Source organism: Maylandia zebra, linkage group LG19 (genome assembly GCF_041146795.1).
Source record: "Maylandia zebra isolate NMK-2024a linkage group LG19, Mzebra_GT3a, whole genome shotgun sequence".
Lineage (NCBI taxonomy): Eukaryota > Metazoa > Chordata > Actinopteri > Cichliformes > Cichlidae > Maylandia > Maylandia zebra.
Window position 1 is genome coordinate 23,392,020 of NC_135185.1, and position 26,698 is coordinate 23,418,717.

General features: G+C 40.4%; 2 protein-coding genes across 6 annotated transcripts; one reads left to right on the forward strand and one right to left on the reverse strand.

Annotated features, from left to right (window-relative positions):
- Positions 1 to 1,502: 1,502 nt before the first annotated feature.
- Positions 1,503 to 20,856, reverse strand: plb1 (phospholipase B1). 4 transcript variants are annotated; one of them, XM_076877806.1, is made up of 44 exons: positions 18,729 to 20,856; positions 15,361 to 15,477; positions 14,596 to 14,639; positions 14,421 to 14,484; positions 14,153 to 14,216; positions 13,971 to 14,005; positions 13,134 to 13,200; positions 12,997 to 13,045; positions 12,264 to 12,329; positions 12,099 to 12,164; positions 11,960 to 12,015; positions 11,784 to 11,841; positions 11,573 to 11,680; positions 11,420 to 11,461; positions 10,999 to 11,067; positions 10,785 to 10,862; positions 10,605 to 10,665; positions 10,454 to 10,512; positions 9,810 to 9,883; positions 9,685 to 9,728; positions 9,272 to 9,380; positions 9,113 to 9,164; positions 8,128 to 8,208; positions 7,552 to 7,617; positions 7,372 to 7,472; positions 7,205 to 7,286; positions 6,472 to 6,576; positions 6,262 to 6,357; positions 6,076 to 6,147; positions 5,890 to 5,967; positions 5,706 to 5,766; positions 5,568 to 5,626; positions 4,885 to 4,952; positions 4,751 to 4,794; positions 4,513 to 4,612; positions 4,361 to 4,412; positions 4,153 to 4,233; positions 3,274 to 3,339; positions 3,030 to 3,124; positions 2,626 to 2,707; positions 2,415 to 2,519; positions 2,171 to 2,266; positions 1,988 to 2,062; positions 1,503 to 1,898 (listed from the first exon to the last, which is right to left on the reverse strand). In XM_076877806.1, the coding sequence occupies exons 2-44, from the start codon at positions 15,419 to 15,421 to the stop codon at positions 1,641 to 1,643; spliced, it is 3,249 nt and encodes a 1,082-aa protein (XP_076733921.1). In that variant the 5' UTR covers positions 15,422 to 15,477; positions 18,729 to 20,856; the 3' UTR covers positions 1,503 to 1,640. The 4 variants fall into 4 exon arrangements, with proteins under 4 accessions (XP_076733921.1, XP_076733920.1, XP_076733922.1 ...); XM_076877805.1 differs by having other exon boundaries at positions 15,361 to 15,509; XM_076877807.1 differs by lacking the exon at positions 15,361 to 15,477.
- Positions 20,857 to 21,742: 886 nt separating this feature from the next.
- LOC101477884 (protein yippee-like 5) lies at positions 21,743 to 25,844 on the forward strand. Of its 2 annotated transcripts, none has more exons than XM_004540341.2 (3): positions 21,743 to 21,919; positions 23,484 to 23,627; positions 23,734 to 25,844. In XM_004540341.2, the coding sequence occupies exons 2-3, from the start codon at positions 23,487 to 23,489 to the stop codon at positions 23,956 to 23,958; spliced, it is 366 nt and encodes a 121-aa protein (XP_004540398.1). In that variant the 5' UTR covers positions 21,743 to 21,919; positions 23,484 to 23,486; the 3' UTR covers positions 23,959 to 25,844. The 2 variants fall into 2 exon arrangements, with proteins under 2 accessions (XP_004540398.1, XP_004540397.1); XM_004540340.2 differs by having other exon boundaries at positions 21,745 to 21,919; positions 23,456 to 23,627.
- Positions 25,845 to 26,698: the final 854 nt, after the last annotated feature.

Here is a 26,698-nt window from a genome sequence, read left to right on the forward strand (position 1 = left end):
TCCGGCATCTCCTGGTGTAGGTGTCCTGGAGCGGGGGGAGAGCAATCCTGCAGCAGCGTTCTGCTTTACGGATCACTCTCTGGAGAGCTTTTTGGTCCTTCACACAGCTGTTCCCAAACCACGATGTCATGTTCTGTGTGAGGATGCTCTCCACAGCGCCTGTATAGAAAATCCTGAGGATCTTTGGAGAGACCCTGAACTTCCTCAGTTGTCGTAGGTGATACAGGCGCTGCCTAGCCTTTTTGGTCTGGACCTGAATGTGGGCAGCCCATGTCAAGTCTGAGGAGATGTGCAGTCCTTTAAGATACTTGAAGGACTGCACCCTCTCCACTTGATGATGATAATGGGCTTGTAGTCTCTGTGCTGACCCCTTCTGAAGTCCACCACCAGCTCTTTGGTCTTGCCGACGTTCAGCTGGAGGTGGTTGTCCTGGCACTATGATGCCAGATTCTTCACTTCATCCATGTAGGCCGCCTCATCGTTGTTGGAGATGGCACCCAACACCACTGTGTCGTCAGCAAACTTCACAATGGTGTTGGAGCCATGGGTGGCCACACAGTCTGAAGTGTAGAGGGAGTAGAGCAGTGGCGAGAGGACACATCCCTGAGGTGCTCCTGTGTTGATGGTGATGCTGTTAGAGACGCATCCACCCAATGTAGATGTGTAAGCAGCCACCCCTGTATAGACTTGCTACATTATTACTGATTCAAAAAACAAACAAAGTAAAGGTTACATCAGGTTACACATAGTAAACTGATCTGGTTTGTAATTATGTCTGCAATGTGTCAAAATAAATACGTATGTAAGTGGCGTAAAGTATAGAAGAAGAAGAAGAAGAAGAAGAAAGTGTACTTTATTGGTCCCCGTGGGGAAAATCCCTCTCTGCATTTAACCCATTCACTCAGTGAAGCAGTGGGCAGCCACTGGGCGCCCGGGGAGCAGTGTGTAGGGACGGTACCTTGCTCAGGGGTACCTCAGGGTAGCTGTTCAGGGGAATCGTATTTCAGGGGAATAGTATTTCAGCTTGTGCTGAATGAAGGGGGAAACCGCAGAAAATGTTTCTCAATGCTTGAGTAAATGTACTTTTCACCCTGTCACAAGTTTGTGACATAATCAACAGAAGCTGTCGGCATATTTCATCACTCTAAAGGGATCATAAACCATTCCTGTGTATATTTTATCAGCAGGCTCGGCCTTTGGAGGTAATAATCAACCTAACCAGCTGGAGCATTAGTAGTTTCTGTTTTGCAGTGCTTTTTCTGCACAAACAAGTGTATTAAGCTGGGTCAGGATTGAGCAGTCACACTACAGTACACTGTTTCATGAATTATTGCCAATTAACCCTCCATTTCCCACCACCCACACCATACAGTCCCACTAGTATTTGTCTCAAAATGAAAACACATTACAAGTATACACAAAATTACCACAGAAACTTAATTCAGTGTTTATTTTACTGCATATATTTATATATACATAGACATATGTATTTAAGTTACAACATTAATTTATCAAAGCAAACAGGATCATATATAACATTGTACAGTTTTGAAAAACAGCCTCATTGTCAATGTTTGAGTAGCTCTTTATCCCCCCCCCCCTTCCCCCCCTAGTTAGTCCCATGAAAAAACATAACAAAGTTAAAATTCTGTGCCCTTCATCTGCCCCGAAGTCATCATCTTCTTCTTGTTCTTCCTGGCTTTGTAGGAGAAGAGGAGCCAGGTGACAGCTGAACCAATCAGAAGGCCAACAACCGCCAGCACAGCAGCGAGCCATGCTTGCACAGTGTTAGGACACTTTGGATTGCCCGAGGCTTGTGGTGTGATGTCAGTTATGGGTGGTGTGGCTGTGACTGCAGGAGCCACACTGTTTATCTTTGTGAAGATGTAAGGATGTTCCTGGAACATATAAATAGGATGTCAAAGTTCAATTCCATAAACCTGTAAGAAAGCTGCAATAAGAAGTGCTTCTGCAGCTGATTCCTTACCTCAGTGGGACACTTGATTCTGTCTCTGCCATTTGAAAAGGCGTTATACGTCTGTTTTTCCCCAACTGGTTCCATCTAGAGACAAAACCACAAATGCATGTCTGTTCAGCATAAATTGCAGGGAGATGTTGTAATTATAAAGGCAAACAGTTATCCCTTTACTACCCATATTAAAAGACTCACCATGTTATTCCACACAGCTACAGCCATGTCAGCATGTCCCCGTTCACTGAAGTGGAAACAGTCCTGGGAGAAGTATGTGACATCAGGTTGGCCTTCCTGCACGAGGGAAAACACACAATCATCCCTGTTTGTGGGTAAAATGCATCCTGAGCACTGACAGACGTGTTACTGTCCGCAAACTAAATGTTTACATATAAATACATGTAGAGCGTAGTGGAGGGTGATGCGCACACGGAAGACTTACAGCATTGAAAGGTAAGATGGTGCTTTTAAAAAAAGGCTGGAGAACCACAGCAAAATCCTCTTTGTCGTCATAGCGACCTCCATCCAACAATTTTTCGGTTTCAGTCTGGGAGTAACAGATGGCTGATGTTATTAAGGTAATGTAACAATCCTGATTCATCAACACTTGTTCAGAATCAAACATTTTACTATCAAGGCTCCAGCCTGCTAACCTGGTATTCCCGATTGATTCGTTTTGCTTCTGCCAGCTCTGGTGAATTCTCTCCCGGGTCCAAGAAGCATCGGCAGACAAACCTGGGGATACACAGGGAAAAATCACTGATTTGTTATTCATTCTGGTATGAGGCAGTTGTGTCATACAATACAAATTATATCTGATATTCTAGTTTTTCTCAATAGACAGTGCAATGAAGAGGAGGGGATCTACAGGAAAGGGCCTCAGGTCGGAGAACCTCGGCTGTTGTATTTAGCCTTACAGCATATAGTCGCTTGCTCAATCTATCACCTAGACCTGATGTCTTATGACAGATTCCCTAGATATAGACGAGAAGTGATTTAGACTGCCTTGTAATCAATGGTCTTATTCATGAAAAGTTGCTTAGATTGATGAACATACTGTTGCACCACATTGCACCCTAGGGTGTCCTTATTGATCTTGCGAAGACCTTCAATTTCCAGGATCCCCAGCACGTTCACAATCGTCCTGGGAACCTACAATTAAAAAAAAAATCATAGAAGAGTGGAGCTAAAAAACTGGATGAACCCAAATATTTTTTTGGTTCAGAATCTCTTAAAGGTATCTTCACTTATGAGCTTACTATATAATATTATTCTTTTTACGTCAATAAAAATAGTCTCACCTCATTGTACAGCATGTCCAAGCTTGTCATCATATGATAGCTGTAGTTCTTAGGTGAGTGCATGGCCTGTAGTTTGGAGAGATGCAATCAATAAGGCTATTTATTAACACATGAACTTAGTTCAGTTCAGCCACGACTTTTTGCCCCACCCACCACACCCCATTAGTGTTTTCTTTTCTTTTTGTTGTAGCCAGCAGCATAATTAAGGCAGATATGAGGGGAATGTGGCCAAGTTTGAATCCACCAAGAGAGAGCCATGCAACATGTAAGAGCGCACTAGCAACAACTAACCCTAAGCTGTCACTACAGTCTCAGAGCTCATCTTAAATTGATGCTGCACTTTGATATTCTGCTTCAAAGCACAAACATTAAAAGAGAGACTACCCTGACAGTGGAGCTTGAGGGGTGTAATGGGAGAGGGGGTGTGGGGTGGGTTTAAAATGAGAAAGGAAAAAGCGGGAGCGAGCAAGACAGAGACAGGAAGAAGAGAGTCTCGGTTGACTTCTGTGTTGTTTATGCCTCTTAGAGAACAAGGCCTGTCACTGTGTTCTGTGTGCTTGTTCAACGCAGACATAGGCCGGGGTAGAGGAGGGAGGGGGTGATCTGTGTTGCAGGGCTAAAGCGACAGAATGTGCTTATTGAAAACAAACCATGTCTGCTCTCATCTCTGTCTGACACAATAAAACAATAAACGGGGGGGTGCTCACAAGGCTTAATTATTCTGCTCCAGTGCTTAGTTCCATTTGGGGAGTGATGATATCTCGAGAGGGCGTTTAACACCACTGGATGTTTAAGCACTACACTTGCAGAGGGAAATAATTTTTTCCCTTAGAAATGCCCTTCAAACCACATTTCCTGTGACGACTTAAAGCAACTCACCCGATCGTTGCAGTATTGACACAGGTCATTCCCTCCGATGAAGAGGGTCACAAGCTTCCAGTCGTTCTCAAAATCCACGGCCTAGTTTGATTGGTGGTGACAGATTCAGAGAGACAGGTTTAATTACATGTGTTTTCCCGCAGAAAACGTGGCAAGGCTTGAGACAAGGCTACATTAAAAATCACTTGGTAATGCATGTTAAACTCACTGGGTCCTCTTTCATGGCATCAATAAGGCTTCTGACCTGTGCAGGGATTTGTCTGCATGGAATTGCACATAATTAGCCCATGCAATGCTTCCAAGATAGCATAGTAATAAAGCCGTTTATATATCTGATAACACGTCAACGTCAGAACTCACGATATTTTAGCGCCCGATACGGCCACATTGAAACCAGCCTCCTTTTTTCCTGTCCCCTTTGACATTCCTTGGACATCAGGATTAAACTTCTTAAGGATATCTAAAGTATGTATTATAAAAAAGTTAGGGTACAGAGTTTACTCAGTTAAAGACAAAATACAATTTTTTGTCAGATTATTTCTGCCATCTAGTGGTGCTTATGTGCACTACAGTTCAACACAGGAGGTTTCTGACTTACTGGGTAATGTTGTGACAGTCTCAAGAGTATCATCACCTCCAATGCTAATAAAAAAAATAGGCAAACAAAGAATGTGTGTTTAGAATGCAACGTTTATACTTTATAATGTGCAAAGTATTGTTTTGGTCTCTCACCTCCACGACACTCCTCTGTACTCAGTACTTAGCTCCACCAGACTTTGTGATTTAGCACCAAAGGCGGCCTACATTTGGGAAAAGGTGATTTTACAGCTGAATCATTAACAGAATTCCCCCGTTTCAACCACTCTCTCATTAAGTTGATATTACTCTATCTGTTTATACATTAACTGATTTATAGGTACCTAGAAAAGGTGTGATGTGACGTGTAACACTGTTATTACCATTATAAATTATTACAGATTAATCTACTCGCTATTGGTCCCAGAGACCAAAAAATGTGCCAGTGAGTATTTTTCAGCTCTTAAGTACTTGAAAACAAAGAAAATCCGTCCTTTAGACAGTAACTCTGTTACTTTGTCTATTAGTGACGTGATTTATGAAATATTACAGTATTAATGGGTTTTTCTGGCATTCAGTTTTTATTGTAGAAGCAAGTACGTTTGATTTATTTAGAAACTTTGAAATAAATTAGATTTGCAAGAACTGAGAACAAACAGAGAAGAAAAAACAAGACGCATAAACCACAGGCAGATAACTGCATAGCTGCCAAATAGTTGACTATGGCTGTGAGAGGCAAATGAAGGATTTGGATGAAAAACAGTGAGCGGAAAATTTTGGGAGTTATTTAGAGGATTTATTCAGTTATGACAAAATTTCAGTCACGCTCTTGAGCTTACCGTTAAAGAGTCTCCCAGAGCAGCCACTACCTTGATGTCTGCTGGTCGCACCTTGTGAGCTATTAAAAAAGTCAACATGAGTATATTTGACATGTAATCACTGTATTTCAGAACTGAATTATAACACAGGATGAGCACCTGAAGTGGGCACAGAGTTGGACGGTGCCGTGTTTGAACAGGAGAAGTCACTCCCCCAGTTCTGTAATATGATAAAGATATATTTCATAATTAAGACTCAATCATTTTCCATTGTGCATAATGTAAATAATAAATGTTTGCCACAAGTGTTTGGGGGGTATGAAACACCTAAATTATAACCTACCTGGACTGGAGCAGGAGTGGGTGGTGGGCCTGGAAAGGTGTAGCCGCTATTAACAGCCGTCCTAATGAATGGGACTGTCTGTATTTGGAAAGAAAAATGGAAATTAAAAAAAAAAAAAAAAGCTAATGAAAGCATAAAAGTAATAACATAATAATGCAGAATGTTGAGATTTAGATTCATTTTTACCTCAGAGGGACAAATCAAATCAACACCAGTTGTGAAGTTTTGTGTAGAAGTCTTGCTGCCCAGTGGCTCAAGCTAAAAGAGCATGAAAGTCGGTTACTTAGTATCAGAGAAGTTAAATAACAAAACAAAACAAAAAAACCCGCATGGAGAAAATTTTGATGTCATAATGGCTGTAGAAACTCCTACCATATTGTTCCACAGACCACGGGCCATGAGTGTGTGAGCTTTCTGGCTGAGATGAAAACAGTCAGGGGCAAAGTAAGAGCGATCGGGCCGGCCGTCCTTTTATAAAGAAGCCAAAGAAAGGAAGACTTTTTTTTTTTCAAGTTAAACAAATTCCTAAATGAAAACAAAAATATTGTAAAAGTGTGGTGTTTCACATTTGTAAGACATTACCTGTAACTTGGGAAGAGAAAGCCCTCTAAGGAAGGGCTGCAGTATCACAGTGAAGTTACCATGCGTGTCATACCGCCCAGAGTCAACGAGCTGTTGCATGCCAACCTGAGAGGACAGACAGTCATAAGATGACCTCACAAGAATAAAAAGCAAATAAAGTTTTTGACTTTGCAGTGACAGTTATATTCAGTGGACAATGACATCATAATATCGCCCTCTTTAGCCTTTAAAAAGTCCACTTATTTGTTGTAGCAAGCTTTTAAACCTCAAGATAAATTCATTATGACCTCATGAAATTGTTTAAAATACAGAGGTGTCTTTAATTTTTAGTCATAATTATTCAGTTACTATACAATGCAGCTATTAAACCAAAGAAACAAAGAATCTGTTATTATAATTGAAATCTACTTTCATTCCTTAATAGACTGACTGTAGAGTCAGTCTATTTATGCCTTTGAAAATGCTGCTGTCAGGTTTAGTAAGCTTGAGAAATGTGTAATGCACATAAGAAAGCACAGAGAATTGTAATTATTTAGTTTATTTATTTTCTTTCTGTATTCATCTCTTATTTTATCACTTTACTCCAGAGCCATTATTGTAAGCAGTGGAGGAGTAAATTTTGTTTTTTTTCTTCAATTTTTTAAAATTGTACAATGACAAATAAAGGAACCCTGAACCTTGACATGTGGAAATTATGGAAAATCCTTCTTTTTAACTTCTTTCTCTTTCACACCTGGTAGCCTGTGTTGTAGGTCTCAAGCATCTCGAGTTCAGCTGATCCGTCTTTAGGACTCAGGGCACAGGAGCAAAACATACTGGAACATAAATGCACAGAGTGTCAATTAGTGCTTTACGATTTTTGGTCAAACTGTTTGTCCAACACAAGAAAATATTGCTTACTTTGCAAGCCAAGTTGGACACCCCAAAGTCGAATCACTGTGCAGATCACGTAGCTGTTTGACGCTAAACAGCTCTACCAGATTAACAACGGCACGAGGCACCTGGAAAGATTTCGACATTGAAAACATTCAGGGATACTGAATGGCTGTGGCAGCAAGGTGCAAGAAGATGAGAACATACTTCACGGTGGAGTATGTCTAGACCTTCACTGATCCGACGGACCACGTTCCTGGGTGAGTAATAGATCTGTAGGGGGGAAACAAAATCTCTATTACAAAAGATCCCAAGCATAAATGTGAAAAACAAATATCTGGTAAATTATTGAATTAGTTATTCCACTGAAACGTACAATTAAACTATTTTGATTATAATTTGAATGCCGAATAATTTCTTCTAGCTTCACTAATGCAGGAGTTGGCTATGATTACTTGTCTTTAATGATTATTTTGGACTGTTAATCAAGTAAAGCAAGCAACTTTTGAGGCTTTTGTCTCTGAAAGATTGTTATGATAATGAGGATAATTTTAAGTTGTCATTAAAATAATAAAATATTTTGGATGAACAACATGAAAAATATCTCTAAATTTGATTTCGACCAAAAATTGACATTTGAAATTTAAACTATATTTCTAACAGCTTTTTTTCTTCTAATTCAGCAGTTTATGGCAGTTCAATGGTATGAAACCGCCTGATTATGATGGCAAAGTAAGTAAGTACAATATATAAAACAACAAAGACAACATGTGGAACGCTTACAGTGTCCTTGCAGTAGTCGCATATGTCATTTCCACCAATGAACATGGTGATAACTTTCCAGTCATTGTTGAAATCGATACGCTGGAGGACATAAGAGGTAAAGTTCTGTGTTTAATTTGTTCATTATTAACTTAAAGCTGTGACAAAATACACATGACACTGTGTCTGAATGTACACCCACCGGCCACTCTATTAGGTACACCTGTTCAACTGCTTGTTAAGACAAATATGTAATCTGCCAATCACATGGCAACAAATCAACATGTGGCCAAGGTGATCTAACTGAGTGTCAGAATGAGAAAGAAAGGTGATTTAAGTGGCTTTGAATGTGGTATAGTTGTTGGTGCCAGTTGGGCTGGTATGAGTATTTCAGAAGCTGCTGATCTACAGAGATTTTTACACACATCCACTACTAGTGTTAACAGAGAATGGTCCAATGAAGAGAAAATATGCCATGTTGATGCCAGAGATCAGAGGATAATGGCCGGACTGCTTTGAGATGATAGAAAAAGGAACTATAGCCACTTGTTACAACCAAGGTCTGCAGAAGAGCATCTCTGAATATACAACAAATCAAACCATGAAGCAAAAAGGGCTACAGCAGCATCAAAAGATCTCACAAAGTGCCACTCTTGTCAGCTAAGAACAGGAAACGAATGCTAATGCTTTATGAAAACATGGATCCATTCTGCCTGGTATCGACAGTCTTGGCATTTTCTTGGGTCGGCTTGTGCTCCAATCCAATAAACCATCTTTGTGATGTGGTCGAGCAAGAGATCATGGATCATGGATGTAAACCAGACAACTCATGATGCTGTCAATATGGAGCAAAATCTCTGAGGAGTGTTTCCAGCATCTTGTTGAATTCATGCCACACAGAAATAAGGCAGCTCTGTTGGGAAAAAGAGGTCCAACCTGTACTAGGAAGGTGTACCTAATAAAGTCCCCAGTATGCATATTTCTCCTGCAGTTATTGCTGACTTACCGAATCGCTTTTCATTTTGTCCACTAGGATGCGCGCCTGTCCTGCCATGTCACTAGAAATAGCAACAAATGTTATCTTTAAAACTTGCTGATTATGTTTTTTTCGTATAGCATGCTGCAAATCCTGCTAAGGTTGAAAGTAAGTACAAATGTGACTTACTCGCTCTTTGCTCCTGGAACAGCCTGATTGAGAAAGGCTTTAGCATCGTTCTGTCCACTGATTCCTGTAGAGAATCCAGTCACGGAGGGGGAAAACTCCCTCAGGATGTCTGAAAAAATGATTAGAAGTTAAAAAAAAAAACAACCCTCAAATAATGATTTAATTGTTATACTCTTATATTGTAATTTAGTCATTGTGACAGCATTTAGATTTCTTAAGTATACAAAAGTGCCCTTTCATTTTAGCAACCAAACTCATTTTGTTGATTCAGGTCATTAGATTGCATAAAAGATAGGCCTGTTCAAGCCTATATCCTTTAGTGATGGTGATGAGAACCACAATTTAGTTTAATAAGTGAAATACAACTACCATTTTTTCAACTTCAAAAACATGAGTGCAAAATAGAGACATACTGGCCAGAGTTGTCACAGTGGTTATGTTTTGGTCACCACCAACGCTGAAAGTTGCAGAAATTTAGTTAGTTTTATAAAGTAACTCTTCCAAAATGTAAATAAATTTGTATTTTAACTTGTCTTACCTCCATGACAATCCTCTGTACTGATTAAGCAGTAACAACAAGTTATCTGATTTTGCACCTACGCCATTGGCCGCCTGCAGGAAACATCAGATGCAAGACAATAAAAAGCCGGGCTAATAAAACCCAAAGGAATGAATTGGTTGGTCCTGCAAGGTATTATACCATAGGTGTTAAACATATGGCTCCTGGGCCACAACTAGCCTGCCTTGCATCCTATTCTACCCCAAATGTATAAAGATTGCAGAGAAGTCATTAATAACTGCAATTTTTCAAGAAATTCCAACGTGATTACAAAAAATTGTAAAAGTATGACAGTAAAAAAGTTAAAAACATAAAATCATAAAATACTTTTATGATTGTTTACTTCTAAAATATTTTTTAATGAAGGTTTTATGCCTTTTTAGATCTAGTGGGTCTGTAAATTAAGTGCAAATGAGAGATAGAGTTAATTATTTTTCTTAAGAATCAGACTGCTCACCCTTTCCTACCTTTGAAATTATTTGTTTATTAAATTTTAATGTTTTTGAAAATTATTAGTATTATCATTATTATCATTACCAGTAGTAGTAGCAGTAGTATTATTGATTTTACTGTTTGGACTCCCATTAGATGAAATTGGGCTGTAGGAGAAGGGAAACACTCACTGTTAGAGAGTCACCAAGCGCTGCCACCACCTTGATGTCTCCAGGTTTGAGCTCATTAACTGTACAGTGGAAAGAACAATGTGACTGAGCATGACTGGACTGAGAAACATATCCCTCAGTGTAGTAGTGGAATTTAAAAATCATTTCTCACCCGATGTGGGTACGGTGTTAGACGGGTAACGGTCTGTGCAAGGTATCTCGGTACCCATCTCCTAAAAAAATATACTCAGGTCAGTTTATCTACAGATTTAAATTATCTTCTTTACTTTATTTCTTTCTTTCTTTTCTTTCTTCTTCTTCTTTTTTTTTTTTTTACATATCTGACTCTTACTTGAACTGCTGCTTTGTTGTAAAATTCCCCCACTGTTTCAGGAGGGGAATTAATCTGTGTACGCAGGAAAGGACGCTCCTGGGATGAGAACAGAAAATTCACAGTTTTAACAGTTTAACATTGAATTTTATAACTTAAAAAGTCTACTCTATGAGATGAAAGCATAACACATTAACACTTCAAAGGCATTTTTCAATAGACTGCAGTGACTCACCTGGTTAGGGCAAGGAAAAGTTATGGCATTTCTGTCTGTAACCTTGGGCTCACTTGTCAGTGGCTGAAGCTGGAGAAGAAAAGGTCAATGAGTGGTTAAGATTTGGGGTTATATGTGCAGCTATTTTGCATCCAGCAGCCTACAAAGTACAATCCACTCATCTGTGCATTCAGAGTGAACAACATTGAGAGGAATCATCGTGTAGATAATCCCGTGAAGTAAATCATTAAATCTTTTGTCAGGCATATTAACACTTTAATCTGTGTTTAATCTGACACTTGTTATTTCTGGCCTTTAAATTGAAGGGATGGTTTTAATGTCAGAATAAAATGAATTTCTAGAAGTCTGCTGCTCTTTCACACTGCCTATTTTCATTTTATACATTTTCCTTTTTGCATCTAAGTGTGGTTTAAGAACTTACCAGGTTTGTCCAGAGTTGAATAGTCAACTGGTCAAGGCTAGACTGTGTGGAAGCACATTACATATGCAAGGTACACATTAGTCAGCAATATTTGATGAGTTGTTAATAAAGGAAAGATTATGCAACGTAGCTGATAGGAACAATGTTACTTACAGAGTCTGATTGGGGCTCAAGGATAGTGGGGGCTGAATGCAACATAACAGTGAAGTCTGCACCGTTGTTATTCCACTTTGGATTTTTGAAGACATGGCTCAGAGTATCCTGAAAACAAATCCCAAATAAAATAGTCAGTTAGGCAGGAAAATATGTCAGAGAGAAAAAAAAAAGGATGCACAGAAAATGCATTTATTTACAAGTAGTTTACCTGCAGTGCTTTCAGGAGAGTTGCTTTATATAGGCGTTTGGCATTACACTCACACGTGCTACAAAATTAAAAACAATCCTATAACTGTACATGCATAACACAGAACAGACTTGAAACATGTTTTACATGAGTTTTTAACACGTTGCTTTTGGTAGATTTTTATGGGAAACACTCACTTATCTTGCTGATGATATCCACTCCAGGTGACCACATGAACTAAAGTACGATGCAGCTGTAAGCATACACCCAGAGTGTTATTTTTGATTGCCAATCCATATGTTCATGGAAAAACTAAATCCAAAAAAAGGACCATACCCGTTTCTGCAGTATCTGCAGAGCTGCTTCCACTTCTTGCACTGCAGCCTCAATATCTTCTTCAACCTGAAGAACAAAGAAATGGCAACATTTTGTATTTTTTCCTTTTCGTCACATGCGGCACCAAAAATAGAGCCTCAGCAGAAATTAAACAAGAGATCTTACATGTGACGAACAGGCACATATGAAATCTGCGGGCACAAACAGCAGCACAAGCTTCCAGTCTTCCACCTGAAAGGACATGCAGTATAATGTATGAGTGTCTAAGTTATTTCTTTTTCATGCACACTTTGTTAGATTTGATTTTCTTGGATAACACAGTGCGCCTCAGTTGGGCGAATGCTTGCAGTTTATGAACTTAACCTGTCATTGTTCACATCTACCCAGAGAAAACGTAACAGTTTCCATCAATCTCACGTTGACTTTCTGTTTCTGTTTGATGCTTTTGTTCATTCCTCTCGTTGTGCTTCATAGGATTTTATATATGACTGATTTTCACTCATGCGTTAAAATGTCTTAAATTAAAGTGGCCTCATTTATCAATACGTTTTTATGCCTGTGAAGCTCTTTGAACCTCTGTATGTGATATTGGTTATAAAAATGAAACTTAAAATTAATTAATAACTGTGGCATTTCACCACCAGAGACATTCCTGAATAACCATGACTGGGGGATTTAAATTAGTTAGTGATTATGGGAGTACCCAAGCACACCATGTCTCCTTGTTGAGATATCAAGCTGAGATTGAGGTTTTAGTGAAAGTATCCTGTCATCTGTTTCATTTGTATTTATGTATATGCCATTGTTTTAATAGTGGATAAGCTCATTCACTGTAAAGGTCACAGAAACATTCAGATGTTTAAAATGCATAAATTAATATGACAGGGGTTAATTCTACCTGATGTGAAAGGGAGAGTGAAAGATCCTCGGCTTCTTCCAGTAAACTCCTGCAAACACAGAAACTCTCATGTAAAGAACCCTGCATCTGTCTTCTTAAACAGTATTTATCTGTAAAATGGGCATAATGTGTTTTACCTGGACTGTGATGAGCTCTGAGCTGATTGTTGAGCAATCACCGTGGGGTTAAACATGGACAGCAACTCTATTCAAACCACAAAGACATTACAGTGAAGACTGTGGTAGGCGTTAACACACAATAATAATGTACAGACAATGTACATTATGACATAGATGATAACTGACGATAAAAAGAAAGCTTGCTTTCTTTTATGTTCATGTGAAATCAGGGTCACTAACCAATGTTTATGGCCCCTATCTTATAAGATAAGATAAGATAAGATAAGATAACTCTTTATTGTCATTGCACAGTCATACATAGTACAGTAGTACAATGAAATTGGAAAAACTGTCCTACGTCGGCACCTTACAGATAAAGGAAACTATATGTTTATTAACCCTGACCTTGAACTGGACTATTAACTGTAAAAGTACATAAAACATAATCACAAAGGCCTTAATGATTTGATAAGCATTTTTAAAAAAGCTTTAATCCACTTGAAGTTGGCAGTGAAAGGTGAAATGATAAAGCAGGTTTATAGTGGTTAACTAAAACAAGATTAATGGTCAAGTTCTAGGCCTGATAACATAATAGGAGATTTAAATGATATAATAATAATTAGTTGGGAAATTATTAACTTTGAAACCATGAAACCGAAGTTCAGTCATAAAGTAACAAAGTATTTTGGGAAAACAGTTTTGTGATTACAAATACTACATGTAAAAGTAATTTCAAAGGTTAACAGTTGATAACCAATGTGATTATTTATATTAGATTGCATTGTACATTTTTCATTTTATACATTCATCTCTTGATATTTGAAAATAGTACAACTGGCTGTAAATGAGACTTACCAGCTAGTCTACTGATAATTCTGGAGGCTTCATCCCTAAAAATGAAGACATACACATTGTATAAGACGGTGGTTGTGTTCAGTTAGGTTTACTTTTAAAGCCACAGTACGTGCTGACCCATTCAGTGTTCATTCTTCAGTATTACTTACATAGATTTGTGCTTTTTTTGTTTTGCAATATACCTGTTTGAATCTGGTATTCCCAAGGTATAAACAGTGGTGATATCAGTAGGTGTCAGAGCATGAACTGGTGTTGGAAAAGCAAGGAAATGAAATGTCAGCAATCTCATAATGCAACACTAGAAAATATATTTAAAAGCAGACCTATTATAGAAGGATGAAAGTAGTGACTAAGCGCCTTCAGGCAACTGTTGTTGTGATTTGATGCTATAGAAATAAAATTGAATTTTAACTCAGTGCCGTCACTGATTATGTCTGCAGGGAGCATTACCTGAAGAAGATGGAGACAAGTGTGGTGGTAATGGTGAGCAAAGTATGGACATGTACATTTCCGTCTGAATCACATTAAAAAGTCTGTACATTAGTACATTACAAGAGCAATATACAGATGATAGTATAAAATATGAATGTGCAGACAAAAAGGTGTGATAACTGGCAAAAAGTACCTCTTCTGTTTTTACTTTTGTCTGGTCGCCACCTTCAACACCATCTAGATGGGACGTAAGTCAAAATTAACACGTTTAAATTTCTAAAATACTGAAATGAAACCAAACCCATGAAATTAATCAGTAGAAGTTAGGCGGTTTATAAAAGTTGAAAATCTTAAATTAAAAAGAGTTAATTAGGTTAAAAAATATTAGCAGGTAACAATAAAAAAGTTGCATTTTTCTTATTTTAATTTTGTAAAACTCTTTGAGATTTTTAGTGAATAATCAACTAAATTAATGTTTGCGCACTCCAAATCTAAGCCAGGTGGAGAGATGACTGATTGGCAAAAAAACTCATTATATTTATTTGAGTTCTACTTTATTTAAAACAGAAAGATAAAGTATTAGCTTTGCTGGGATAGCTAATACACTCTCTCTGAGTGCCCTCATAGATGCTTCTCAGATTTTAAAATTGCAACTTAACAAGACTTCTGTGTAATTTACTACATTTGCATTTTCAACCCAAACATTTTATACTCAGTGTATAAAGTGTACATCAGCAAACACGAGATAATTCTAGTATAAAACACAGCTTAAACACAAGGCACTCTGTAAAGGAAACAATGCTGTCAAACTGGTCAAATTAGGTAAATCATGCATGAGCCAGCAGTGACCGCTCAGTCAAAAGATCATTCTGATTTCAGCTCATGCTGTGCCTTCTTGCCCTTAAAATTCGCTACATAAGTGAGCACATTAAAGTAGTCCAACCTGTTCAGTACTTACCTGAATATGTCATGCATAATCCAACAAGGATAGCCACAATCAGGAGCGCAGCTCGAGCCATGATGTGGTCAGAGTGTTTTCCACGCTGGGGAATTTGTGCAGTTCTTCCTTATTTACCTTTGAGACTCAGAGAACGAAACTCTCACTCGCTGTAAAAGTGCAGCATATCAATAAAGAGTGTGGAAAAGACCGGGATTCCAGAGAGAGCAAAGTTTTAAAAGGCAAAGAAGGGAGCCAGAGAGGAAACCCTGTCAAACAGAAAAGAAAAGAGTCCTCCCTGCTATGTTTGTCCTTTACACATCTGCTCTTATTCTCTTTTATAACCCCTTCTTATCAGTTTATCCAAATGACAATCGATCACATCTCTTTCTCTATCTCTACAGCTATAATTGTGCTGTGTCACCTATTGGGACACATAAATCAAAGGACCATGAAATGAGTATCAGTTTTTGGACTTCGAAGTCAGAGATTAAATACCTTTATATAACAATGACTGGCATATTAGTGAATCAACTGAATGAATAAAATCCATATGTCGTGATTTTAGGTAATTTTTTGTGTGTAATTTGCTTATTTTAAACCAAATAACTATTCTGAAGTTAAAATTTTACCAGTTTCTGTTCCATTATGTCATGGAAGGGGTTTGTGGACACAATGACACATCGTGAGGATCACATTAGTGATTCACAGTAAAACTCACGTGGGTGTAAAGACACAACTAAGAAAATTATTTGCAGGTTTATAGTTTTCTAGCTTTCAGGGATGATTTCTGTGTATTTTAAATATGCTGCCCCACAATTTATAGTTGGACTAATGCTTCACTTTGTCGGAAGACGGTTCTTAACCAATAATGATGAATGGGAGTTCCTGGTGTTGTATGTGTTTCACCCAGGTTATATAATTTTATGCTAACAACCAGCAAGTTCGCTTTTGGAGATGTTTTGAGATATGATTAGATTGCTAAATACTTTATGAGTTGTGTCCTTTGAGATGGCTGTGCAGATAGACCCGACCCTTGGAATCAGTGCAGGATAATCAATCAAGATATCTTGATGTTTTCGAGTTGTCAGGAGTTTTCCATCAAGCAAAACATTTTAGGTTTATAATGTTATGACATGTTGTATCAAAACAGGCATAAACAGCCAGGTTATAAATAAGGACAAACTGAATAACTAAGCAGAAAAAGATAAGAAACAGCTTCACTAGAGATCGGGACTTTTTTGATCTATGAAAAATGGAGCTAGTCCAGTTGACTGATATCTTACTTACACACACTACATATGTGTTACAACTGCTGATTTAAGGATGTTGCATTTTGGAGAGCCTGAAGGTGTATTGGGAAGGAGCTGAAAGAGCTAAGGTCTACAACTTCAACACAACTGCCTTCTTTTTTCATGTTCACCCAGTTCTCTCACTGCTGCAGCTTCTCATATTCCATATCAGTGGAATATGGTAGCTATTGGATCTGCAGAAAAGTGTGACAAAGAAGGTGCTTAAGAAGTACAGCCTTGGAAAGACTCACAGCTTTGGCCAGCCGCTTGAAGAGATACACCAGAGAGATTGAAGGTGTTACAGAGTATAGCATGGTGGAAAAGGATGGAGAGAATCCCCCACTAAGCTTTTGGGTTGGCATTTCTTTAGATTTTGTTTTGTATTAATTGCATGCTTTGGTGTTTGTTTGTGTTTGATGTGAGGTGTGGGCCACACCCATGTGGGAGTGGAGATTCTACTCTAGTCCAGCTGCCAGCTATTTGGAGTTGAATACAGGGAGCAGCTGATTGGGGAGGATTGGAGCCCTTCTCTATAAAGGGGAGAGGAAACAGGAAGTAGGGGTTGTCGTTGTTTTTTTTAGTAGGACATTAGTGTAGCAGGGAAGCCTCGAAGATCCAGGATGAAGTGTGCACATTTTAATGGAAAAGATTTTTAACCTGGCCTGGTTTTGCTTTTAAAATAAACTGAGGATGTTGGAGGGAGGACTCATTCTTATTGGGATGTGAGTGGATGTGCTGGAAGGCAGGAAAACAAACACTGGACTGGAGACTCTCTGTGCCCCTGACAAGGAAACTGGACCAGTTTTGGGGAAGTTCCAGCTCCCAGGATGTGATGTGGAGACCCAGCCTCGAACGAAGTCAGGCCTGAAAAGGCTAACAACCCTGACCGTGGTGGCTTTGGGCCTTGGATTCCTGGCCAGAGTTGTGTCTTCAGCCAGTAGTTTTACCCGGAGAAAGAACAAATAAATCTTGTGTAACCCATTACAGTGTGCGTGTGGTGGTTCGTTACTGGTCAATATTAGAGCTACTACTTTCTTGTACGGAGGCCATTTTGGGCCTTACGTAACAAAGGCATGAGAATAAACCAGCTGTTCTCCACAGAATACTAAAAGAGCATATGGGAGAAGGACACAACCCAATACTCAGTGGATGGTGGATCTGAGAGCAGACCACAGCAACCACCCTGAACAGGGTCCAGTAGCCATCACAGTGGCAGACATCCAAGAAAGGGTCTCCAGTATGAAGAGTTGGACAGCACCAGGCGCCGACGTGGTTCACGCCTACTGGCTGAAGAAGCTGACTGCACTCCATGAGCGTATGGGAGCACAAATGAACCAGCTGCTAATTGACGAGAGACCCCCGGAATGGGCAGCACGGTGGCACGGTGGTTAGCACTGTTGCCGCACAGCAAGAAGGTCCTGAGTTCAACTCCACCATCAGGCCGGGGTCTTTCTGTGTGGAGTTTGCATGTTCTCTCCGGGTACTCCGGCTTCCTCCAAATTGCCACTAGTGTCGTGTCCAAATTCATGGGCTGCATTCTCCTGAGGCCGCATTTGTAGACCGATTACGTCACAGCTACGCGCCGAAGGCTGTCCAAATTCGTAGACCCCTCCGAATGCAGCCGACAAATGCGTGCTCCTTTTTCCGAATTTGAAGGATGGGTCGGGTGTGTCCTTCGTGGCCCACCATATCCCAGAATTCATAGCGCGGCCCAGCCAAGCTCCAGTTTCCGGCTAATGGCGGCCGCTACTAAGTTTTAAAAATTACTCTTATTAATCTTTCTGGGTCACGAAATAAACTTTTAACATATTTTCAGGCGAGAAAGTAGCTGTGTAAACATCAAATATCTGCTCGGTTTATCAAGATATCGCATCTTTGCTAAAGTGCTTCGACGTTTTCGGAGACGTCTGCTACCCACCAGCTCGATAGCTAGCCGGGAGCTCGAGGGTTACTGATGCGGCCGAGAATGGCACAACTCCCGGCACATCATTTTCAGATCACCGCGGACTTTCGCTGCTCGGGTTAAACGTTGTCAGCCGGTGATCAGCTGTGATCAGCTGATCACGGGGCCGGGGTTAAAAGAGAGACGCCACCCACCTGTTCGCCGCTCAGACATCATTCTCTTCGTGTCAGGAGCTCCGAAACTCTGCCGACGTCAGTCTCCGCCTGATTCAGCAACCGTGATTATCCCTTCAATCCTTTTTCTCTTCCCGGCTCCGCTCGCTCTCTGTCGGTAACGACCGTTCCGAAGCCACGCATCGTGCACTGATCGTTACTAGAATAACTGCGTGCCTGCTCCAAACCCACCGCTAGCCTTCGCCGCGCTTGGGTCTAGCCAGCACGCCACACGGGCACGCCGAATTACTGTGTGTAACCCGCCCGGCCGTGACAAACGTAATATATAAGTCACTTAGACAACCTAAAAATGTTATTGTTGGGCTTTTTTCAGTGTTTTGTTTGTTCGTGAGTAAATCGGTTTGGCTGAGATTAAAGTTATTAGATTAGATAAAATAAAACTTTATTAATCCCCCGGGTGGGTTCCTCCTTGGTTTTTACACAGCTGACTAAACGTCAAACAGAAAACTGATTAAACAGAAGTGTGAGATGGCCGAGAGTTTACTCCAGTGTCCTGTTATATTTTAGACAGCAAGGAGCAGACGGCTGAGTTTATTAAACTCCACCGAGACAGCGGTGACGCTAATCAGAAGGCTAGACCGTCCAATTTCACGGCCGTTTACTTCCGGCCTACCCGATCTTCTGAGGACCCGGCCCACGTAGACCGCGAAGGCCGGGTCCTCAGGAGAATGCAGCCCATGAATTTGGACACGACCTAGGTGTGAATGTGCGAGTGAATGTGAGTGCGAATGGTTGTCTGTCCCTATGTGTTAGCCCTGCGACAGACTGGCGACCTGTCCAGGGTGTACCCTGCATCTCGCCCTATGACAGCTGGGATAGGCTCCAGCGCCCCCCATGACCCTGAAAAGGATAAGCGGAAGCGAATGGATGGATGGATGGACCCCCGGAATGGCTAACTGAAGGCGGGACAGTCCTGATGCTCAAGGACCCCCAGTACGGTCCGGTCCCATCCAAATACCGGCCAATAACCTGCCTCAGTACTACATGGAAGCTCCTGTTGGCTAAAATGAACAGGCACATGGGTCAATACGTAAGCGGGGCACAGAAAGGAATTGTCAAGAAAACCAGAGGCGCGAAACCTAGCAGTCAGCCAAGACTGCAAGACTAGGCTGACCAACCTGTGCACTGCCTGGATTGATTACAAGAAGGCCTATGACTCAATGCCCCACACCTGGATCCTGGAATGCCTACACCTATACAAGATCAACAGGACCCTAAGAGGCTTCATCAGGAACTGATGCACAATCCAGCACATAACAGCAGGGTGCAAGATGCAAGCAGGCAGGGCATACATTGAACGCCATTACCAAGTGGCCGGCATAGTGTACAGAAACATCTGTGCCGAATATAGCTTGGAAGTCCCGAGGTCAAAATGGGAGACGCCCCCAAGGGTGGTGGAGAATGGCCGAGCTAAGATCCTGTGGGACTTCCAGATACAGACGGACAAAATGGTGGTGGCTAACCAACCGGACATAGTGTGTCACGGTTCTGGGTCCGTTGGACCCAGTATTTTGAGTTTATTGTGTTTTGATTTAAGTTTGCATCAGGGATTGTGTTCTTGTTCTCTTGTCGTGTTATGGTGATGATTATGATGTCTATTATTAGAGTTCCATGTTTCTGTTTATCTGGGTTTAAGATGTGGGTTTAGTTTCATATGTCATTTCCTGTCTGTCTCTCGATGTCGAGCCTGCGTGTGATGTTTTATTGTGAAGGTCTGCGTCTCATGTGAGTGTGTTCAGTTTTACCTCTGTCTCATCTTACTGATTGTTCCCAGCTGTGTCCACCACCTGTGTGTAATTCCCGTGTTTCTCTGTGTGTATTTAAGTCGTGTCCTCCGTCATTGTAGTTGCTGGTCCGTCTGTGTAACCACCGTGTCTCACTCGTGTGTTCACCCTGCTGTCTACCATCGTCTGCCTCTGCTCGCCCTGCTTCATGTTCATGTTCTGGTTTCTGCGCTATAGTTTAGTTGTTTCCCAGTATAGTTTAGTTCGAGCTCCATTTGCTGTTTGTCCTTATTTTGTGCTCAATAAACCACCCTCACTTCTCCACTACTGCCTGCGTTTGGATCCTCCTTCATTTCCTCCACATGGCTCATCCCACTCACCGTGACATAGTGGTGGTAGACAAATAGAAGAAGACAGCCATATTGATAGATGTAGCGATTCTGAGTGATAGAGACATCAGGAAGAAGGAGCACAAGAAGCCTGAGAAGTACCAAGTGCTCAGAGAAGAGCTCAAGAAGATGTGGAGGGTGAAGGTAACAGTGGTCCCCATGGTAATAGGAGCACTAGGTGCGGCGACTCCCAAGCTAGGCAAGCGCAGTCCTAGGTACAGCTAAGATACAGTGCATGACCCTCAACCTTCCAGGCCTCTGGTAGAGGAACCGAGCTTGAAGGATAGACTGCTGGGGGGCTGGGGCGACCGTGGCTCAGGGGGTTGGGAAGCGTATCTGTAACCGGAAGGTCGCCGGTTCGATCCCTGGGCTCTCTGTCCTGGTCGTTGTGTCCTTGGGCAAGACACTTCACCTACCGCCTACTGGTGGTGGCCAGAGGGGCCGATGGCGCGATATGGCAGCCTCGCTTCTGTCAGTCTGCCCCAGGGCAGCTGTGGCTACAACCGTAGCTTGCCTCCACCAGTGTGTGAATGTGAGAGTGAATGAATAGTGGCATTGTAAAGCGCTTTGGGTGCCTTGAAAAGCACTATATAAATCCAATCCATTATTATTATATTATTACTGCCCGCAGATCAGAGTTACTGTAGTTTAGCTTTTCTTTATTTATTTGGTATATTAAAATTTTTGTTATATCCAGATATTATGTTTGTTTTTTTAAAAAAAATAAGCTTCAGTATTATTTTTTTAACGATTTTAATGAGAACGGAGCATATTTTTCAGAAGTTGAGAATAGATGTTATATGCTGACACCTGGCGGAAAACCCGTATGTCGCTGCTGCAGAGGGAGCTACGTCACAAACCGGATGTTGATACTAGTTTGGAGCTCAGCTCAGAGGACAGGAACAGCTGAAAAAGAAAAACAAAGCCACGACGACGACAACGGTATAAACAGCAGATGTGCGACTGAAATTTACTTTAAAAAGTCGGTGACACCATCGCTGGGCACGACATTTTGTGTCACCAGACCGAATTTGAAAAGGTAGGCAGCCGTCATTTGGAGTTTAGTAGAATTATCTGTTTTGTGGTCGCTTGTTGACTCTGTTAGCTGAATGGCTAACCTGGCGTTAGCTTCCATTCACACGCTGGCTCGGTGCATTTTTACGAAACCAGTCGGTTAGGTTATCTAAAATCCCAATGAAAATCCTCTGAAGTATTCTCTTTAGGTAGCTGGGAAAATCTCTGCTTCGTTTGTTTTCCATTATTCATAATTGCATCGACACCATGCAAAGCCCAGCTGCCATCTACAGCCAGTATTACTCATAACAAGACATCCAGGAACAAGAAGTACTTCTGTGGTTGTAACGACTAAAGTGTTGAAACAGGGAGAAACTGTGCCAAGGCGACTGGAGTGCTCTTTGTTAAGATTATTTACACCTTAGTTTCCACATGTTCCACTGACAAACAAACAAAAGAAACCAAATTTTATACAAAATAATGGGAATTGATGAGCATTTTTCAGAGGGCTGGGATGATGTGCCACTGATCCCGGTTCTTACAAAGCCTGACCTGAGATGAGAATAGAAAAGACGAATGAAAAATTAATGAAATGAAAATGTTTTTATCCTATTTATAGGAATTTTTTAAAACATAGACGGATGTATTAAGCTTCTGTAAGCAGTTATATAAAGGACAGTATTTTTGATAATAAATTAGACAAATGGGCAAAGGCAGCTGTTTGTAATCAAAGTAACAATAAGCAAGTTGAAAAAGCCATTTGATTCTATTTTTTGTGGCTTTTTGTCTCTTTGCTCCTTCTTTTTGTTTATCTCGATTATTATTATTATTATTATTATTAAGGATTATATTTGTGTTTTAAGGGAACTGAGAAAACAGTACTTTTTCTCAGTATCAGTAGAAACATTCATGTTTTTACTGATACTCTTTCAGTGGCTGTGCTATCAATTTTACCAAAGTATTGTATTATGTGTACAATTCAAAACATAGTTAAGAATCGTAAGCTAGTGCATTCATCTTCCCCAGTCCATATAGAGAGAACGCATAATAGATTTTTGTGATAATAACAGAAACTGTTTTTTTGTTTGTTTGTTTGTTTTTCCATAATCATGCTTAAATTATGCTTATGCCTTAATATCTCTGAGAACAACCCTCTTTTTTTATTTGGTACAATTATTTTGGATATTTCAAGTTTCTTTCTTTCTTAACTTGTAAAACAGCTATGATAAGTGAGTGACTGAGCTCAGATAGTTTTCCACATATTCCTAAACAAACAAATCTTTAAAAAACCCAAGTTTTAATGTATTTATTTTTATTTGATGAACAGAGATTGAATGACTCCTTTATATATGTGTATTCAACTTGTATTGTTAATGATTGATTAAAAAACAATTCTGTGTTGTGGAACATGCCAGAAAAAAGTTAGACTGATATGCATTATTACTTTGGCCAGCTAAAGGGTATTATTTTATAAGGGGTCACTTTCTTCATACTGTTTACAATCAGTCCAGAATACAGTCTTAGAATACATAGCGTACTATTTAATTTTCTCATGTTTTAGCCTTAATTTAGTCAATCCCGGTAAACAGACAATGGGGCGCATCTTCTTGGACCACATCGGCGGAACACGTCTCTTCTCTTGTGCCAACTGTGACACAATCCTGACTAATAGGTCTGAGCTAATCTCCACACGATTCACAGGAGCCACAGGCAGAGCTTTCCTCTTCAATAAGGTACAGTGAAATTAGCCATGAACACACCATCTGTGACATGTTTCTCTAAACCAAATGAAATACAGGCATTCATTAGTTATACTTTAACTTAAACTCCTCCCTATAGGTGGTGAACCTCCAGTACAGTGAGGTGCAGGACAGAGTGATGCTCACCGGCAGACACATGGTGAGGGACGTCAGCTGCAAGAATTGCAACAGCAAGCTGGGTTGGATCTATGAGTTTGCTACTGAGGACAGTCAGCGGTACAAGGAGGGCCGGGTCATCCTGGAGAGGGCATTGGTTAGGGAGAGTGAGGGCTTTGAAGAGCATGTCCCCTCAGATAACTCCTGAGTCCTTGAAGTGGTATTAGGTTGAGTGGGAAGGCTCAGTCCTGTGCCCTCCTTTCCTTCTCCTTTGCCCCCTTTGCCTCTGTGCTGCACACCACCACCTGCAGACTTAGTGGTCAGTGAAGTTCTGGCTTCACCCTCCCACTCCCCTTCTCTCTCTGGCCAATGATCTTAGATCTTTGCTGACTAAAAGATTGGTGTGCTTGATCTATTCTTGCTGAATAGACTTCCCCAAAATACCTTTTGATTGATGTATCACAGGGCAGTCAATTGAAACAGCTGGAAATGCTCTTAGAGAGTTCGCTAAAGCATTTAAGCACTGTCTCACACACAGTTGTCATCACTGATCCACAAGGCATGTGCCACACTTTCATGGTAATTAAAATACATTCATGATAATACGCAGATCAGTCACATTTTAAAGAATATTTGCTAGCAGTTTTATTTGTTTGTGTAACAGGAGCTAGTGGAGCTTAGTATGATCATTATCCAGGCATGGGCAAAGCGACCAGCCAGTGCTCCATACCGCTGTTAAATGAGCCGAACATACTGGTTTAGTGGTATTTGTGTTTCCGTATTGTGAATGTTGACCCAATGTATCTGTTACTGGTTGCACTGAATGCATTCAATATCATGATAGTTGATTATGTGTCAGTTACCTTTTCTTCGCTTGCAGTGTAGTGGATGTAATTGTGTTCTCATCCCACTGATACAGTGAGGACTGCACAGATTGATGTCATATTTAAGTATTCATTGTTGTGCCTGAACAGTAGTTTTCTTTAGATTAGGCTCATTATTTTAAACACATGACGTATTTCAAATGAACAGAGTAGACAACCTGTTTACTTCAGTTCCACCTGTGTTTAGCTTACCATGGATTCTGTGCCTCTGCGTGTGAAGAGCAGCATGCCACTTTAGTGACTTGTCAGGAGCATGTTCCTTTCAGCCGTTCGCCTTCAGTGTGACACAGTGCGTCTGAAAAATGATGGAGACATTCTCTGACTGCGTGGCAGCTTAAAGGAAAGGATTTTTAGAGAATAGGTCAAATTTGAAAGTCGCTCAGTGATTGTGTGGGACAAGTGTACAGGTTTTGAAGGAATAACTAAAAACACAATGCAGTGGGCATTCATCAAACAGCATTTTCTTGAATCTAAAAATATGTTCAGTACTGTATTTGACCATCGTACATGTATTTAAACCGTTAAACATATCAATGCAAATGCTGCTGAGCTACTTTCAGGTTTGTGACACATCCTCTTTATAATCCTAGGCTTGGGGCATGTTTGGTCATAAGATGAATCGCTTCTTAGAACACAAAGCCAGGCAAGCTTTGAGTATTTATCTTCAAAGTCAAGCCCTTGCTGTTGGAGTAGGCCAGAGCCTGCATTTTATATTGTCAAACTGTAAAATAAAATAATTTACTTGACATTTGAGGTTAATTTGGGACTGGGTTGGAGCACAGCCACCCAGCCCTGATGTTACCTTGTTTATGCTTTGGGCGTTACCAGAATGGTCCAGCCTTCACTAATGACACTTAATGTTTTGCTTGTTTTTTGCAAGGTCATGCTTGACGGTGCAAGTTTTAATTTCCAGAAGACAAAAAAAAATATCCAGGACACTGAAACCACTCATGTTCCAAAGTCAGTGCAGTGTACAGCTAGTGGCCACAATTGAATATCATCATTTTGTTGTTCACGTTTAGCATTTTATTGATAGCAATTGTTTTTACTTTATATTATCTGATTATTGTTTTATTGATCGATTATGTTTGTTATGACATATTTTCTTGTTTGGGGGATTAATATGATACTTGTTTTCCTCTATGGCTATGGCTAGATTTTCTCTGATGTGATTTCTAAATAAAGATGTAGTACCTGGGTTTAAACCTTATGACAGTATTCACTGAATATTTTAATGTATTAATGCTCTTAATAGAAGGCAGGTGTGGTTGTAGTTGCTATCAATTGGCAAAACTTTCTTACGTTAACATTTCTGAAAATGAAAGACACATTGGGACATGAAAATACCAGGATTTGGTAGGTGCCATCATGATCAAAACCTAAGCATTTCTCCGCTAGGTGGCAGCAGAATACAGAGAACCAGGTTAAAGATGTTTTCCTTGGTAGGGTGATGCTGAATCCCTTGCCTGCCTCTGACGTAAACCTGCTTGGCAAGATCTGTAGAGCTTCACTGCAGTCTGGCAAGACATATTAGAGATGTTATTCCCTGAAGCAGATAAAAACAAATAAGAGAACTCAAAAATGATATATATTTGATTAGATGTCTGACACTTGAAAATATTTACTTAACCGTTAGAGAAAATGTCATTTAAAAAGGAAATCAAGAATGGACCACATCAAAACAAGTCCCATTTTAATCCCAGCTATTCACCACTCAGTATGAATCACCCACGATGTAAAATTTGACTGCATTTGCTTTATAAATAGGAAGTGACGACTAACTTCTGATCCACCCACTAATATTGCATCTCCGCTGTAGAGTTATTTATAGCTCAGCTCCTGTAGGAGGGCTTCTTTGTTGGTGTGTCTGTAATGGTCTGTGTCACTGTGGTGGAATCAACAACAGGTCTGCTTTTCTGCAGTCACTCCTGCAGGCACAATGCACTAAACCCAGCTCAAACAAATATTAAGTTAGCTGAACACAATATACTTTTCTGATCACGGCTATTTTCGTACCCATCGTAGTTGCTTGTTCTCCATTTTTTGATGGATGTGCGAGGCTTT